Below are 18,622 nucleotides of genomic sequence, written 5' to 3' on the forward strand. Positions count from 1 at the left end.
TTCTAGGCTCAGTGTAGCCCCTTTCATTTGGCAGGACAGTTTCTATTACCCTTTTATTTCCAGCTCAATGTAAACCCTTTAATTTGGCAGGACAGTTTCTATTACCCTTTTATTCCCAGCTCAGTGTAGCCCCTTTCATTTGGTAGGACAGTTTCTATAACCCTTTTATTCCCAGCTCAGTGAAGCCCCTTTCATTTGGTAGGACAGTTTCTATAACCCTTTTATTCCCAGCTCAGTGTAGCCCCTTTCATTTGATAGGACAGTTTCTTTAACCCTTTTATTCCCAGCTCAGTGAAGCCCCTTTCATTTGGTAGGACAGTTTCAATAACCCTTTTATTCCCAGCTCAGTGTAGCCCCTTTCATTTGGTAGGACAGTTTCTATAACCCTTTTATTCCCATCGCAGTAGCCCCTTTCATTTGACAGGGCAATTTCTATAACCCTTTTATTCCCAGCTCAGTGAAGCCCCTTTCATTTGATAGGATAGTTTCTATAACCCTTTTATTCCCAGCTCGGTGAAGCCCCTTTCATTTGGTAGGATAGTTTTTATAAGCCTTTTATTCCCAGCTCAGTGTAGCCCTTTCATTTGGTAGGACAGTTTCTATAACCCTTTTATTCCCATCTCAGTGTAGCCCCTTTCATTTGGTAAGACAGTTTCTATAACCCTTTTATTCCCAGCTCAGTGAAGCCCCTTTCATTTGGTAGGACAGTTTCTATATCCCTTTTATTCCCAGCTCAGTGTAGCCCCTTTCATTTGGTAGGACAGTTTCTATAACCCTTTTATTCCCAGCTCAGTGAAGCCCCTTTCATTTGGTAGGACAGTTTCTATAACCCTTTTATTCCCATCTCAGTAGCCCCTTTCATTTGACAGGGCAATTTCTATAACCCTTTTATTCCCAGCTCGGTGAAGCCCCTTTCAGTTGGTAGGGCAGTTTCTATAACCCTTTTATTCCCATCTCAGTGTAGCCCCTTTCATTTGGTAAGACAGTTTCTATAACCCTTTTATTCCCAGCTCGATGAAGCCCCTTTCATTTAGTAGGACAGTTTCTATAACCCTTTTATTCCCAGTTCAGTGTAGCCCCTTTCATTTGGTAAGACAGTTTCTATAACCCTTTTATTCCCATCACAGTGTCGCCCCTTTCATTTGGTAGGACAGTTTATATAACCCTTTTATTCCCAGCTCAGTGAAGCCCCTTTCATTTGGTGGGACAGTTTCTATAACCCTTTTATTCCCAGCTCAGTGTAGCCCCTTTCATTTGGTAGGACAGTTTCTATAACCCTTTTATTCCCAGCTCAGTGAAGCCCCTTTCATTTGGTAAGACAGTTTCTATAACCCTTTTATTCCCAGCTCAGTGTAGCCCCTTTCATTTGGTAGGACAGTTTCTATAACCCTTTTATTACCAGCTCAGTGAAGCCCCTTTCATTTGGTGGGACAGTTTATATAACCCTTTTATTCCCAGCTCAGTGTAGCCCCTTTCATTTGGTAGGACAGTTTCTATAACCCTTTTATTCCCATCACAGTGTAGCCCCTTTCATTTGGCAGGGCAATTTCTATAACCCTTTTATTCCCAGCTCAGTGTAGCCCCTTTCATTTGGTAGGACAGTTTCTATAACCCTTTTATTCCCAGCTCAGTGAAGCCCCTTTCATCTGGTAGGACAGTTTCTATAACCCTTTTATTCCCATTTCATTGAAGCCCCTTTCATTTGGTAGGACAGTTTCTATATCCCTTTAATTCCCATCACAGTGTCGCCCCTTTCATTTGGTAGGACAGTTTCTTTAACCCTTTTATTCCCAGCTCAGTGTAGCCCCTTTCATTTGGCAGGACAGTTTCTATATCCCTTTTATTCCCAGCTCAGTGAAACCTCTTTCATTTGGTAGGACAGTTTCTATAACCCTTTCATTCCCAGCTCAGTGTCGCCCTTTTCATTTGGTAGGACAGTTTCTATAACCCTTTTATTCCCATCTCAGTGTAGCCCCTTTCATTTGGTAAGACAGTTTCTATAACCCTTTTATTCCCAGCTCAGTGAAGCCCCTTTCATCTGGTAGGACAGTTTCTATATCCCTTTTATTCCCAGCTCAGTGTAGCCCCTTTCATTTGGTAGGACAGTTTCTATAACCCTTTTATTCCCATCTCAGTAGCCCCTTTCATTTGACAGGGCAATTTCTATAACCCTTTTATTCCCAGCTCGGTGAAGCCCCATTCATTTGGTAGGATAGTTTTTATAAGCCTTTTATTCCCAGCTCAGTGTAGCCCTTTCATTTGGTAGGACAGTTTCTATAACCCTTTTATTCCCATCTCAGTGTAGCCCCTTTCATGTGGTAAGACAGTTTCTATAACCCTTTTATTCCCAGCTCAGTGAAGCCCCTTTCATTTGGTAGGACAGTTTCTATATCCCTTTTATTCCCAGCTCAGTGAAGCCCCTTTCATCTGGTAGGACAGTTTCTATAACCCTTTTATTCCCAGCTCAGTGAAGCCCCTTTCATCTGGTAGGACAGTTTCTATAACCCTTTTATTCCCAGCTCAGTGTAGCCCCTTTCATTTGGCAGGGCAATTTCTATAACCCTTTTATTCCCAGCTCAGTGTAGCCCCTTTCATTTGGCAGGACAGTTTCTATAACCCTTTTATTCCCAGCTCAGTGTAGCCCCTTTCATTTGATAGGACAGTTTCTATAACCCTTTTATTCCCAGCTCAGTGTAGCCCCTTTCATTTGGCAGGGCAATTTCTATAACCCTTTTATTCCCAGCTCAGTGTAGCCCCTTTCATTTGGCAGGACAGTTTCTATAACCCTTTTATTCCCAGCTCAGTGTAGCCCCTTTCATTTGATAGGACAGTTTCTGTAACCCTTTTATTCCCAGCTCATTGAAGCCCCTTTCATTTGGTAGGACAGTTTCTATAACCCTTTTATTCCCATCTCAGTAGCCCCTTTCATTTGACAGGGCAATTTCTATAACCCTTTTATTCCCAGCTCAGTGAAGCCCCTTTCATTTGATAGGATAGTTTCTATAACCCTTTTATTCCCAGCTCAGTGAAGCCCCTTTCATTTGATAGGATAGTTTCTATAACCCTTTTATTCCCAGCTCAGTGTAGCCCCTTTCATTTGGTAAGACAGTTTCTATAACCCTTTTATTCCCAGCTCGGTGAAGCCCCTTTCATTTGGTAGGACAGTTTTTATAAGCCTTTTATTCCCAGCTCAGTGAAGCCCCTTTCATTTGATAGGATAGTTTCTATAACCCTTTTATTCCCATCTCAGTAGCCCCTTTCATTTGACAGGGCAATTTCGATAACCCTTTTATTCCCAGCTCGGTGAAGCCCCATTCATTTGGTAGGATAGTTTTTATAAGCCTTTTATTCCCAGCTCAGTGTAGCCCTTTCATTTGGTAGGACAGTTTCTATGACCCTTTTATTCCCATCTCAGTGTAGCCCCTTTCATTTGGTAAGACAGTTTCTATAACCCTTTTATTCCCAGCTCAGTGAAGCCCCTTTCATCTGGTAGGACAGTTTCTATAACCCTTTTATTCCCAGCTCAGTGTAGCCCCTTTCATTTGGTAGGACAGTTTCTATAACCCTTTCATTCCCATCTCAGTAGCCCCTTTCATTTGACAGGGCAATTTCTATAACCGTTTTATTCCTAGCTCGGTGAAGCCCCTTTCATTTGGTAGGGCAGTTTCTATAACCCTTTTATTCCCAGCTCAGTGAAGCCCCTTTCATTTGGTAAGACAGTTTCTATAACCCTTTTATTCCCAGCTTAGTGTAGCCCCTTTCATTTGGTAGGACAGTTTCTATAACCCTTTTATTCCCAGCTCAGTAAAGCCCCTTTCATCTGGTAGGACAGTTTTTATAACCCTTTTATTCCCAGCTCAGTGTCGCCCCTTTCATTTGGTAGGACAGTTTCTATAACCCTTTTATTCCCATCTCAGTGTAGCCCCTTTCATTTGGCAGGGCAATTTCTATAACCCTTTTATTCCCAGCTCAGTGTAGCCTCTTTCATTTGGCAGGGCAATTTCTATAACCCTTTTATTCCCAGCTCAGTGAAGCCCCTTTCATTTGGTAGGACAGTTTCTATAACCCTTTTATTCCCAGCTCAGTGAAGCCTCTTTCATTTGGTAAGACAGTTTCTATAACCCTTTTATTCCCAGCTCAGTGTAGCCCCTTTCATTTGGTAGGGCAATTTCTATAACCCTTTTATTCCCAGCTCAGTGATGCCCCTTTCATTTGGTAGGACAGTTTCTATAACCCTTTTATTCCCAGCTCAGTGTAGCCCCTTTCATTTGGTAAGACAGTTTCTATAACCCTTTTATTCCCAGCTCAGTGAAGCCTCTTTCATTTGGAAGGGCAATTTCTATAACCCTTTTATTCCCAGCTCAGTGAAGCCCCTTTCATTTGGCAGGGCAATTTCTATAACCCTTTTATTCCCAGCTCAGTGAAGCCCCTTTCATTTGGTAGGACAGTTTCTATAACCCTTTTATTCCGATCTCAGTGTAGCCCCTTTCATTTGGGAGGGCAATTTCTATAACCCTTTTATTCCCAGCTCTTTGAAGCCCCTTTCATTTGATAGGATAGTTTCTATAACCCTTTTATTCCCATCTTAGTGTAGCCCCTTTCATTTGGTAGGGCAATTTCTATAACCCTTTTATTCCCATCTAAGTGAAGCCCCTTTCATTTGGTAGGACAGTTTCTATAACCCTTTTATTCCCAGCTCAGTGTAGCCTCTTTCATTTGGTAGGACAGTTTGTATAGCCCTTTTATTCCCAGCTCAGTGAAGCCCCTTTCATTTGGTAGGACAGTTTCTATAACCCTTTTATTCCCAGCTCAGTGTAGCCTCTTCCATTTGGTAGGACAGTTTCTATAGCCCTTTTATTCCCAGCTCAGTGAAGCCTCTTTCATTTGGTAAGACAGTTTCTATAACCCTTTTATTCCCAGCTCAGTGTAGCCCCTTTCATTTGGTAGGGCAATTTCTATGACCCTTTTATTCCCAGAGTGATGCCCCTTTCATTTGGTAGGACAGTTTCTATAACCCTTTTATTCCCAGCTCAGTGTAGCCCCTTTCATTTGGTAAGACAGTTTCTATAACCCTTTTATTCCCAGCTCAGTGAAGCCTCTTTCATTTGGCAGGGCAATTTCTATAACCCTTTTATTCCCAGCTCAGTGAAGCCCCTTTCATTTGGCAGGGCAATTTCTATAACCCTTTTATTCCCAGCTCAGTGAAGCCCCTTTCATTTGGTAGGACAATTTCTATAACCCTTTTATTCCGATCTCAGTGTAGCCCCTTTCATTTGGTAGGACAGTTTCTATAACCCTTTTATTCCGATCTCAGTGTAGCCCCTTTCATTTGGGAGGGCAATTTCTATAACCCTTTTATTCCCAGCTCGTTGAAGCCCCTTTCATTTGATAGGATAGTTTCTATAACCCTTTTATTCCCATCTTAGTGTAGCCCCTTTCATTTGGTAGGGCAATTTCTATAACCCTTTTATTCCCATCTCAGTGAAGCCCCTTTCATTTGGTAGGACAGTTTCTATAACCCTTTTATTCCCAGCTCAGTGTACCCCCTTTCATTTGGTAGGACAGTTTCTATAACCCTTTTATTCCCAGCTCAGTGAAGCCCCTTTCATTTGGTGGGACAGTTTCTATAACCCTTTTATTCCCAGCTCAGTGTAGCCTCTTTCATTTGGTAGGACAGTTTCTATAGCCCTTTTATTCCCATCACAGTGTAGCCCCTTTCATTTGGCAGGGCAATTTCTATAACCCTTTTATTCCCAGCTCAGTGAAGCCCCTTTCATTTGGTAGGACAGTTTCTATAACCCTTTTATTCCCAGCTCAGTGAAGCCCCTTTCATTTGGTAGGACAGTTTTTATAACCCTTTTATTCCCAGCTCAGTGTAGCCTCTTTCATTTGGTAGGACAGTTTCTATGACCCTTTTATTCCCATCTCAGTGTAGCCCCTTTCATTTGGTAAGACAGTTTCTATAACCCTTTTATTCCCAGCTCAGTGAAGCCCCTTTCATCTGGTAGGACAGTTTCTATAACCCTTTTATTCCCATCTCAGTGTAGCCCCTTTCATTTAGCAGGGCAATTTCTATAACCCTTTTATTCCCAGCTCAGTGTAGCCTCTTTCATTTGGGAGGGCAATTTCTATAACCCTTTTATTCCCAGCTCAGTGAAGCCCCTTTCATTTGGTAGGACAGTTTCTATAACCCTTTTATTCCCAGCTCAGTGAAGCCTCTTTCATTTGGTAAGACAGTTTCTATAACCCTTTTATTCCCAGCTCAGTGAAGCCCCTTTCATTTGGTAGGACAGTTTTTATAACCCTTTTATTCCCAGCTCAGTGTAGCCCTTTCATTTGGTAGGACAGTTTCTATGACCCTTTTATTCCCATCTCAGTGTAGCCCCTTTCATTTGGTAAGACAGTTTCTATAACCCTTTTATTCCCAGCTCAGTGAAGCCCCTTTCATCTGGTAGATTCCCATCTCATTGTAGCCCCTTTCATTTAGCAGGGCTATAACCCTTTTATTCCCAGCTTGTAGCCTCTTTTCTCATCAGTGTAGCCTCTTTCATTTGGTAAGACAGTTTCTATAACCCTTTTATTCCCAGCTCAGTGAAGCCCCTTTCATTTGGTAAGACAGTTTCTATAACCCTTTTATTCCCAGCTCAGTGAAGCCCCTTTCATTTGGTAGCACAGTTTTTATAACCCTTTTATTCCCAGCTCAGTGTAGCCCTTTCATTTGGTAGGACAGTTTCTATGACCCTTTTATTCCCATCTCAGTGTAGCCCCTTTCATTTGGTAAGACAGTTTCTATAACCCTTTTATTCCCAGCTCAGTGAAGCCCCTTTCATCTGGTAGGACAGTTTCTATAACCCTTTTATTCCCATCTCATTGTAGCCCCTTTCATTTAGCAGGGCAATTATTATAACCCTTTTATTCCCAGCTCAGTGTAGCCTCTTTCATTTGGGAGGGCAATTTCTATAACCCTTTTTTTCCCAGCTCAGTGAAGCCCCTTTCATTTGGTAGGACAGTTTCTATAACCCTTTTATTCCCAGCTCAGTGTAGCCTCTTTCATTTGGTAAGACAGTTTCTATAACCCTTTTATTCCCAGCTCAGTGTAGCCCCTTTCATTTGGTAGGGCAATTTCTATAACCCTTTTATTCCCAGCTCAGTGAAGCCCCTTTCATTTGGTAGGACAGTTTCTATATCCCTTTTATTCCCAGCTCAGTGTAGCCCCTTTCTATTGGTAAGACAGTTTCTATAACCCTTTTATTCCCAGCTCAGTGAAGCCTCTTTCATTTGGCAGGGCAATTTCTATAACCCTTTTATTCCCAGCTCAGTTAAGCCCCTTTCATTTGGTAGGACAATTTCTATAACCCTTTTATTCCCAGCTCAGTCTAACCCCTTTCATTTGGTAGGACAGTTTCTATAACCCTTTTATTCCCATCTCAGTGTAGCCCCTTTCATTTGGGAGGGCAATTTCTATAACCCTTTTATTCCCAGCTCGGTGAAGCCCCTTTCATTTGATAGGATAGTTTCTATAACCCTTTTATTCCCATCTTAGTGTAGCCCCTTTCATTTGGTAGGGCAATTTCTATAACCCTTTTATTCCCATCTCAGTGAAGCCCCTTTCATTTGGTAGGACAGTTTCTATAACCCTTTTATTCCCAGCTCAGTGTAGCCTCTTTCATTTGGTAGGACAGTTTCTATAGCCCTTTTATTCCCAGCTCAGTGTAGCCCCTTTCATTTGGCAGGGCAATTTCTATAACCCTTTTATTCCCAGCTCAGTGAAGCCCCTTTCATTTGGTAGGACAGTTTCTATAACCCTTTTATTCCCAGCTCAGTGAAGCCCCTTTCATTTGGTAGGACAGTTTTTATAAGCCTTTTATTCCCAGCTCAGTGTAGCCTCTTTCATTTGGGAGGGCAATTTCTATAACCCTTTTATTCCCAGCTCAGTGAAGCCCCTTTCATTTGGTAGGACAGTTTCTATAACCCTTTTATTCCCAGCTCAGTGAAGGCTCTGTCATTTGGTAAGACAGTTTCTATAACCCTTTTATTCCCAGCTCAGTGAAGCCCCTTTCATTTGGTAGGACAGTTTTTATAACCCTTTTATTCCCAGCTCAGTGTAGCCCTTTCATTTGGTAGGACAGTTTCTATGACCCTTTAATTCCCATCTCAGTGTAGCCCCTTTCATTTGGTAAGACAGTTTCTATAACCCTTTTATTCCCAGCTCAGTGAAGCCCCTTTCATCTGGTAGGACAGTTTCTATAACCCTTTTATTCCCATCTCAGTGTAGCCCCTTTCATTTAGCAGGGCAATTATTATAACCCTTTTATTCCCAGCTCAGTGTAGCCTCTTTCATTTGGGAGGGCAATTTCTATAACCCTTTTTTTCCCAGCTCAGTGAAGCCCCTTTCATTTGGTAGGACAGTTTCTATAACCCTTTTATTCCCAGCTCAGTGAAGCCTCTTTCATTTGGTAAGACAGTTTCTATAACCCTTTTATTCCCAGCTCAGTGTAGCCCCTTTCATTTGGTAAGACAGTTTCTATAACCCTTTTATTCCCAGCTCAGTGAAGCCCCTTTCATCTGGTAGGACAGTTTCTATAACCCTTTTATTCCCATCTCAGTGTAGCCCCTTTCATTTAGCAGGGCAATTTCTATAACCCTTTTATTCCCAGCTCAGTGTAGCCTCTTTCATTTGGGAGGGCAATTTCTATAACCCTTTTATTCCCAGCTCAGTGAAGCCCCTTTCATTTGGTAGGACAGTTTCTATAACCCTTTTATTCCCAGCTCAGTGAAGCCTCTTTCATTTGGTAAGACAGTTTCTATAACCCTTTTATTCCCAGCTCAGTGAAGCCCCTTTCATTTGGTAGGACAGTTTTTATAACCCTTTTATTCCCAGCTCAGTGTAGCCCTTTCATTTGGTAGGACAGTTTCTATGACCCTTTTATTCCCATCTCAGTGTAGCCCCTTTCATTTGGTAGGGCAATTTCTATAACCCTTTTATTCCCAGCTCAGTGAAGCCCCTTTCATTTGGTAGGACAGTTTCTATATCCCTTTTATTCCCAGCTCAGTGTAGCCCCTTTCTATTGGTAAGACAGTTTCTATAACCCTTTTATTCCCAGCTCAGTGAAGCCTCTTTCATTTGGCAGGGCAATTTCTATAACCCTTTTATTCCCAGCTCAGTTAAGCCCCTTTCATTTGGTAGGACAATTTCTATAACCCTTTTATTCCCAGCTCAGTCTAACCCCTTTCATTTGGTAGGACAGTTTCTATAACCCTTTTATTCCCATCTCAGTGTAGCCCCTTTCATTTGGGAGGGCAATTTCTATAACCCTTTTATTCCCAGCTCGGTGAAGCCCCTTTCATTTGATAGGATAGTTTCTATAACCCTTTTATTCCCATCTTAGTGTAGCCCCTTTCATTTGGTAGGGCAATTATTATAACCCTTTTATTCCCAGCTCAGTGTAGCCTCTTTCATTTGGGAGGGCAATTTCTATAACCCTTTTTTTCCCAGCTCAGTGAAGCCCCTTTCATTTGGTAGGACAGTTTCTATAACCCTTTTATTCCCAGCTCAGTGTAGCCTCTTTCATTTGGTAAGACAGTTTCTATAACCCTTTTATTCCCAGCTCAGTGTAGCCCCTTTCATTTGGTAGGGCAATTTCTATAACCCTTTTATTCCCAGCTCAGTGAAGCCCCTTTCATTTGGTAGGACAGTTTCTATATCCCTTTTATTCCCAGCTCAGTGTAGCCCCTTTCTATTGGTAAGACAGTTTCTATAACCCTTTTATTCCCAGCTCAGTGAAGCCTCTTTCATTTGGCAGGGCAATTTCTATAACCCTTTTATTCCCAGCTCAGTTAAGCCCCTTTCATTTGGTAGGACAATTTCTATAACCCTTTTATTCCCAGCTCAGTCTAACCCCTTTCATTTGGTAGGACAGTTTCTATAACCCTTTTATTCCCATCTCAGTGTAGCCCCTTTCATTTGGGAGGGCAATTTCTATAACCCTTTTATTCCCAGCTCGGTGAAGCCCCTTTCATTTGATAGGATAGTTTCTATAACCCTTTTATTCCCATCTTAGTGTAGCCCCTTTCATTTGGTAGGGCAATTTCTATAACCCTTTTATTCCCATCTCAGTGAAGCCCCTTTCATTTGGTAGGACAGTTTCTATAACCCTTTTATTCCCAGCTCAGTGTAGCCTCTTTCATTTGGTAGGACAGTTTCTATAGCCCTTTTATTCCCAGCTCAGTGTAGCCCCTTTCATTTGGCAGGGCAATTTCTATAACCCTTTTATTCCCAGCTCAGTGAAGCCCCTTTCATTTGGTAGGACAGTTTCTATAACCCTTTTATTCCCAGCTCAGTGAAGCCCCTTTCATTTGGTAGGACAGTTTTTATAAGCCTTTTATTCCCAGCTCAGTGTAGCCTCTTTCATTTGGGAGGGCAATTTCTATAACCCTTTTATTCCCAGCTCAGTGAAGCCCCTTTCATTTGGTAGGACAGTTTCTATAACCCTTTTATTCCCAGCTCAGTGAAGCCTCTTTCATTTGGTAAGACAGTTTCTATAACCCTTTTATTCCCAGCTCAGTGAAGCCCCTTTCATTTGGTAGGACAGTTTTTATAACCCTTTTATTCCCAGCTCAGTGTAGCCCTTTCATTTGGTAGGACAGTTTCTATGACCCTTTTATTCCCATCTCAGTGTAGCCCCTTTCATTTGGTAAGACAGTTTCTATAACCCTTTTATTCCCAGCTCAGTGAAGCCCCTTTCATCTGGTAGGACAGTTTCTATAACCCTTTTATTCCCATCTCAGTGTAGCCCCTTTCATTTAGCAGGGCAATTATTATAACCCTTTTATTCCCAGCTCAGTGTAGCCTCTTTCATTTGGGAGGGCAATTTCTATAACCCTTTTTTTCCCAGCTCAGTGAAGCCCCTTTCATTTGGTAGGACAGTTTCTATAACCCTTTTATTCCCAGCTCAGTGAAGCCTCTTTCATTTGGTAAGACAGTTTCTATAACCCTTTTATTCCCAGCTCAGTGTAGCCCCTTTCATTTGGTAGGGCAATTTCTATAACCCTTTTATTCCCAGCTCAGTGAAGCCCCTTTCATTTGGTAGGACAGTTTCTATATCCCTTTTATTCCCAGCTCAGTGTAGCCCCTTTCTATTGGTAAGACAGTTTCTATAACCCTTTTATTCCCAGCTCAGTGAAGCCTCTTTCATTTGGCAGGGCAATTTCTATAACCCTTTTATTCCCAGCTCAGTTAAGCCCCTTTCATTTGGTAGGACAATTTCTATAACCCTTTTATTCCCAGCTCAGTCTAACCCCTTTCATTTGGTAGGACAGTTTCTATAACCCTTTTATTCCCATCTCAGTGTAGCCCCTTTCATTTGGGAGGGCAATTTCTATAACCCTTTTATTCCCAGCTCGGTGAATCCCCTTTCATTTGATAGGATAGTTTCTATAACCCTTTTATTCCCATCTTAGTGTAGCCCCTTTCATTTGGTAGGGCAATTTCTATAACCCTTTTATTCCCATCTCAGTGAAGCCCCTTTCATTTGGTAGGACAGTTTCTATAACCCTTTTATTCCCAGCTCAGTGTAGCCTCTTTCATTTGGTAGGACAGTTTCTATAGCCCTTTTATTCCCAGCTCAGTGTAGCCCCTTTCATTTGGCAGGGCAATTTCTATAACCCTTTTATTCCCAGCTCAGTGAAGCCCCTTTCATTTGGTAGGACAGTTTCTATAACCCTTTTATTCCCAGCTCAGTGAAGCCCCTTTCATTTGGTAGGACAGCTTTTATAAGCCTTTTATTCCCAGCTCAGTGAAGCCCCTTTCATTTGGTAGGACAGTTTCTATAACCCTTTTATTCCCAGCTCAGTGTAGCCCCTTTCATTTGGTAGGACAGTTTCTATAACCCTTTTATTCCCATTTCAGTGTAGCCCTTTCATTTGGCAGGGCAATTTCTATAACCCTTTTATTCCCAGCTCGATGAAGCCCCTTTCATTTGGTAGGACAGTTTCTATAACTCTTTTATTCCCATTTCAGTGTAGCCCCTTTCATTTGGCAGGGCAATTTCTATAACCCTTTTATTCCCAGCTCAGTGAAGCCCCTTTCATTTGATAGGATAGTTTTTATATGCCTTTTATTCCCAGCTCAGTGTAGCCCCTTTCAGGACAGTTTCTATAACCCTTTTATTCCCATCTCAGTGTAGCCCCTTTCATTTGGTAGGACAATTTCTATAACCCTTTTATTCCCAGCTCAGTGTAGACCCTTGTGTACATACCCCCTTATACGAAGTGTATAAGGGGGTATGTAGCAATCAGCGTGTGGGCGGGCGGTCGGGCGGTTCTGTGAAGCCCCTTTCATTTGATAGGATAGTTTTTATAAGCCTTTTATTCCCAGCTCAGTGTAGCCCCTTTCAGGACAGTTTCTATAACCCTTTTATTCCCAGCTCAGTGTAGCCCCTTTCATTTGGTAGGACAGTTTCCATAACCCTTTTATTCCCAGCTCAGTGTAGCCCCTTTCATTTGGCAGGACAGTTTCTATAACCCTTTTATTCCCAGCTCAGTGTAGACCCTTGTGTACATACCCCCTTATACGAAGTGTATAAGGGGGTATGTAGCAATCAGCGTGTGGGCGGGCGGTCGGGCGGTTCTGTGCAAATCTTGTGTCGCGAATTCCTTTGAGATGCAATTTCGATGAAACTTGGGGTACATGATGACATTGAGGTGTAGACGTGCAAGACATGTTTTTTGTGTTTATCGGGCTTATAAGGCTTTTGGTAATGGTATATTTTCTTGAAAATCTTGTGGAGTGAACATCTTCCACAGTGTTGAAGCAGTCGAACTCAAATTTGGTGCAATGGTGGTTTTGCTGTCAAAATCAAGTTTTTAGGTTATGTAGAAGACGACATACTGAAGAAAACCTGTTTTGTGGCAGCCATTTTGAAAAAAAATCCAAGATGGTGGCCATGTAAGTATCAGGGCAAAGGGAAACAATGTTTTCCTGATTTCTTATACAGTAAGCTTTCCAAAAATGCATGATTTCGATACTCTCCAAAAAAAAAAAAAATCTGGCAAAATTACATGAGGAGCCTGACTATATGGAAGTTTCTCCCAGTTTTGTAATTGTTCCTTCTTTTTATTTCTCATTGCACACCCTTCTCACCTGCCAGAGCCTTGCCAGGGACCGTCTGGAACATCTCCAGCAGGCCAGGGACGAGGAATCCAAGAGGGAGCTGGAGGCAAGCATCAATGACCTCAAGGTGAGGAGGACATCTCTGTCTCCATGGCAACGTGTGTGCTGCCTAGCATCCTCCCTTGACCTTTGGCCTTTAACTCAATGTCTGGAAGTTGGTTGCAGAATGCACTTCTGATGTATTTGAAAGTCATTGTGATAAAAAGAGTGTAGGAGGGAATAGAAAATGCCCATTTTTGTACAAGTGACAAATTTTATGCACTTGAGAGTTGTCATCATCCTTTCCCCTCCATCATTTTCTTGTATGAATTATAAAAAAAAAAAATCAAGCAGGCAGAAATGAAAGTTTCATGCATATTGACAAGACTCCTTGTGTAGCAGGTTGGCTTGATATAAATAAAATAGTTTTCTCTGTCAAAGTTACTTAAATTTCATGTTATCCTTCAATTAGTGATGGGCTTAAATTGTCTGAAGTTCCCAATTGCAACTCTCCCCTCTCAAAGTTGGGGCTTACGCCACATTATTTTAGTTTTACACAGTAATTTACCAAAATTTACATGTGCATTTTCATTGCTGGTCTGTGCCCATTTCCATTAGAATAAATATACATGTATTTTTGGTGGTAAAATCATTTTACAAATTCTGATTTGTTTGTAGCAAGAAAAATGTATAATTTTAGTTGAAAAAAAAAAGTTTTCATGGAATTGCCAAATTTAATTCATGCAGGATACTGTATATTGACAGTCATAAGTGTGTGTATCGTCATCTAAAGGGTAGGTATTGTGATTTGTAAAGTTATATCATGTGGATAATGGCATTTCTTCAGTGTTGAGAATCAAAATGCATTGCCATGCCATGTATGGAAATGAAAAAATGGCTTAAAATTCTTGTCAATTCGTGAAAAGAAATACATGTATGATGTGCTACCTACAGATGGAATGCTCCCAGCTGAGATCAAGTTACCATGAGGCACAGACTCAGAAGGCAACACTGGAGGCTGAGGTGGCCAGATATAAGGTTAGTTTCACCACATTGCTTTTTTGTCTTTTCTTTTTTAATGCAAAGGTTATCTTTTGATGCTATTCCAGTGTAGTGAGGCATTTACTAGGGTCATGACGTGATTATTGAATGCTGAGTGGTGTTTGGGATATGATTTGTTGCATTGTCTTGGCTTTTTTTAATATACCAATGAAATTTAAAATTATTTTATTGGGGTGAAAAAGAAAATTGAAAAAGGAGCACTTTCCAATATCATTTGATTTATTGAAACTGATAGAATTCATGTATCGAGTTGTTCTTATTGCAAATGATTAACAGTGGCCCACATCACGATAAATATTTCAGTGCTTATTTACGTCAATGTAGGGTAATTGGTCAATCAGTTGCAGTCATTTGATTTGTGTCAGAGCAATTTGTGAAATTAAATAAGAAAAAAATGCTTTGAGTTATCCAGTGGTTGGCTGTTAACACATTTGGATTTGGTCATTAGAAATACATTACGTATGCCCTTTTCCTTTGTTGTGGACCTCACAATTGTAGACATGGTCTCTTTTGTCCACTTTGATTTTGACTCTGTCTATCTGTCTCTCTGTCTCTCTGTCTCTCTCACAGGACCTCCATAGGCAGGAGGTTGAATCGCGGGAGCGGCTGGGGGCGGAGCTAGATAGGACACAGAACAGACTGGTAGACCTCACAGCAAGAATGACGTAAGAAGTAGAACCAAACTCTCCTTATCACAGTAGAATACCCCATTATACTTATTCGGCACAGATGCCAACTGTTGATTCTTCCCCCCCCCCCCCCCCCCCCCAAAAAAAAAAAAAAAAAATGCAGCAGGTTTCACAAAAAATACTGTATTTTCCAAATGTTATCACTACACATTTCTATTGCAGATAATGTAAAACTACTGTGTCCACCAAAAATATTTGTTTTAAGCCACCAAAGTACTGCAAAGCCATTTAACGAGGTTTGCATCCCCGACTCGGTCATAAAGTATGTTTCAGATGCAGTAATGTAAACCATTGAGATTTTGATAAATTTATTTCTTTGACATGAAAGGTATGTGATGAAACTTGTTACCCATGTTAGGATGGAGCGTAAGACCAAACACCTGCGGACCAGTAGTCTGGACCTGACACCAACCAAGGCCTCTCCCAGAGCCACACCCCATAGCCCAGGTCCTGGTCCTGGTACTGGAGTGGATCCAATCACTGAAAAGGTACCAATCCACTTTGGCAACTTTCGTGTTGTAGATGCATAGACTGAGCAAAGTTGCATGACCTCGAAGTCTTTGAAAGTAGTGAAACTATCATTACAGTGTATATTTCCGACAGTTGTGTGTCAAATCTGTGACAGCTTTATTTATATCATATTGGATGGCAATGAATGGGATCTGAGGAAATATTGCACTAATTAAAGATGAGCATAATATTGGCCCTAACAAGTGCAATATTCCCTAGTCTTCCATGAATTAAAGCCATCCATTATGATTATTATCTACATATGATGATTTTTAGAGAAAGCATAAACTGTAAAAAAGTACCATACTTCTACTAGACTTTGAAGTCAACTCTGCACTGAAAAAGGAGTGACTGGCACCTGCGTATTCAGCATGATATTTTGTGCATTCGTGAATTGTAACAAGAGTTCATGCACTCAGTACAGTAGCAAGCACTCGCACCAAAAGTAGACTCACTAAATACATTGGGTATGCAATACCAAATGCTTGTGATTACATCAGACTCTTCACTTACATTGCTTAATTAATTGATTTCCATGACAGGTTCGACTCGAGTTAGACAAGAGCATAGAGAGACACTTACAAACAGGTGAGTATGGTGGATGAAGGAATCAAGTGTCTCTTGTCATAAAAGTCAATGTGAAACTAAAAGCTAGCTATTGCCCACAAGTCCTTTTCGCCAAACCCTCCCCGTACCCAGTCACTAAAGTTTGATGGTCTGGTGGCAGCCTTTATTTCAAACAAGCTTCAGATGAATGCAGACTCAAACTGTCTTTGCACATCAAAATGAGAAACAAAAGCTACATTGTAGTGAAGTTTCTATTAATTTCCCAGAATAATTTGAGCAGCTTCAAGGCTTGGATATAAAGAGTTTTTATACCCCCGCCAAACGAAGTTTGAAGGGGGTATATAGGAATCAGTGGACGGTCGGGCGGTCGGTCGGGCGGGCGGTCGGGCGGTCGGTCGGGCGGTCGGTCCGTTGCAAATCTTGCGTCGCGAACTACTTCCTTAGTTTTCAACCGATTCCCATAAAACTTGGCACAGATGTGTGCCTTGGGTTGTAGATGTGCAAGACGTATTTTTTGACAGTACCCAAAAGTATGTTGCCATGGTAACGGCATATTATGGGCAAAAATGGGTACAAATCTTGCGTCGCGAACTCCTCCCACAGTTTTTGATCAATTTTTATGAAATTAGGTACAGATGTTCATCTGAATATGTTAATGTGCAAGACACATATTTCCGCAGTGGCAAAAAGTGCGTTGCCATGGTAACGGCATGTTATTGGTAAAATATAGGGCAAAATGCTTCATGGCAAAACTGCTTCATCAGTGTTCTTCCAATTCTCATGGAATTCATATTGAATGTTTGTCTTAGGATATAGGTCAGCATGACACATTTCTTGACAGTGACAAAAAGTATGTTGCCATGGTAACAGCTCACATATTATGAGCCAAAATGATGGAAAATTTTGTGTTGCAAACTACTTCCTCAGTTTTTGCCCAATTTCCATGAAACTTGGTACAGATGTGTGCCTTTGGTTGTAGATGTGCAAGATGCATTTTTTGACAGTACCCGAAAGTACGTTGCCATGGTAACGGCATATTAATGGCAGAAGATCAAGGAAAGATCTTGCGGATTTAACTACTTCCTCAGTTTTTTGACCAAAGCTTATGAAATGTGGCACACACCTTGATCTTGGTGGGAAGATGTGGAAGACATATTTTTCGGACGTGTCGGAAGCTGCGTTGCCATGGTGTAACGGCATATAAATGGCAGAAGATCAAGGAAAGATCTTGGGGATTGAACTACTTCCTCTGTATTCGACTGAAGCTCATGAAATGTGGCACACACATTGGTCTTGGTGGGAAGATGTGCAAGACATATTTTTTGGACGTGTCGGAAGCTGCGTTGCCATGGTAACGGCATATTAATGGCGGAAGATCAAGGAAAGATCTTGTGGATTGAACTACTTCCTCAGTTTTTGACAAAAGCTTATGAAATGTGGCACACACAATAGTCTTGGTGGGAAGATGTGCAAGACATATTTTTCGGACGTGTCGGAAGCTGCGTTGCCATGGTAACGGCATTTAAATGGCAGAAAATCAAGGAAAGATCATTCCTTGGGTAAGACTGTCGTCATGGGGCGGGGGTATTAATCACCTTAAGTGATATTTCTAGTTTTGTCAGTAAGTAAGCATTATAGAATTGTAATGATGATAATGATATTAAGAATGGTAATAAAAATAACAATACAATCATGCTCCCAATAAAACTGCCAATGTTACATATGGTCTCATTTATCCAAGGCAGATTCTTCTGTTGTAGATCAAGAATCCATGGTGTGATGTACAAATTGTATCTTCCATTCAAAGAATCATCAGTTAAAACCTCCACATGTGCATTTGGTGTAGGATAGGATGTTTGAGAGGGACTTACATCAAGGGAATAGAGACAACTGTGAGTGTATGGAAAATATGATGTGCTTATCTTAAGTTTGAAATATAAACAAATTTTCATTTCACATTGCTCTATTTTCAGCTCCAACAGAATTTGGGTCAACATTGCTAGCAGAGAGGTTGGGCAGGGATCATCTCAACAACTCACAAGGGATCAGCTCGCTGGGTTCAACGATACCAAACAACAATTATCTCTCTGTCCTGAGGAAAAACTACTTTGTTTGATGTATTCATACTGACAGTTATTGAAGCTTTTAATCTATTGCTGACCCATATAGAGTCAATTTTGCTGGAAATACCCCTTGATAAAGACCTTGAACAAGCAGCTTTTACAAACCTTAAGTATTTCCATTGGACTTCTGATTTCAGATGTTAATGTTGCAAAAAGTTTAAAAGTACTTCAAGAACCTGAGTACCAAAGTGCAAACTGAATTCAATTTTTTCTGATATGTGCATGTGCATACATTCTAGCTTGCACCATGAGTGCTCATTCATTGCCAGAGGGTACTAGGTAACTGAGGAAGAGAATGAGAATAATACCGAGCAGTTTAACAAGGTCATTTTTTGAGGCCAGTTGGTTTTGGGAGTGTATAATAGAATCGCCACGGGTGTCCACAAATCATTTTGCTTTTGTGGAAGTAAAGCATTTTATGTAGGGAACATGACTGCCTTAGTACAAGCAAGGAACTTCAAGAGATATGGGGTAGAGTCCTGACAGCCTTATTCCCTTTGAACTCATGTTTGGTGCTGCCA

The 18,622-nt window shown here is 41.1% G+C and overlaps 1 protein-coding gene across 1 annotated transcript in view; it reads left to right on the forward strand.

Annotated features, from left to right (window-relative positions):
* The window catches only part of LOC139743750 (uncharacterized), a 74,152-nt gene extending 56,014 nt beyond the window's left edge, over positions 1 to 18,138 (forward strand). Inside the window, exons 50-55 of the mRNA XM_071654204.1 lie at positions 13,149 to 13,238; positions 14,105 to 14,188; positions 14,783 to 14,877; positions 15,260 to 15,389; positions 15,954 to 15,999; positions 17,952 to 18,138. Of these exons, the coding sequence (XP_071510305.1) occupies positions 13,149 to 13,238; positions 14,105 to 14,188; positions 14,783 to 14,877; positions 15,260 to 15,389; positions 15,954 to 15,999; positions 17,952 to 18,094 (588 nt within the window). The 3' untranslated portion in view covers positions 18,095 to 18,138. The remainder of the gene's footprint in view (positions 1 to 13,148; positions 13,239 to 14,104; positions 14,189 to 14,782; positions 14,878 to 15,259; positions 15,390 to 15,953; positions 16,000 to 17,951) is intronic.
* The last annotated feature ends 484 nt before the right edge of the window (positions 18,139 to 18,622 follow it).

This window comes from Diadema antillarum, unplaced genomic scaffold, assembly GCF_040938485.1.
Source record: "Diadema antillarum isolate AM-2024a unplaced genomic scaffold, OU_Dant_1.0 seq00001105_RagTag, whole genome shotgun sequence".
NCBI classification, from domain to species: Eukaryota; Metazoa; Echinodermata; class Echinoidea; order Diadematoida; family Diadematidae; genus Diadema; species Diadema antillarum.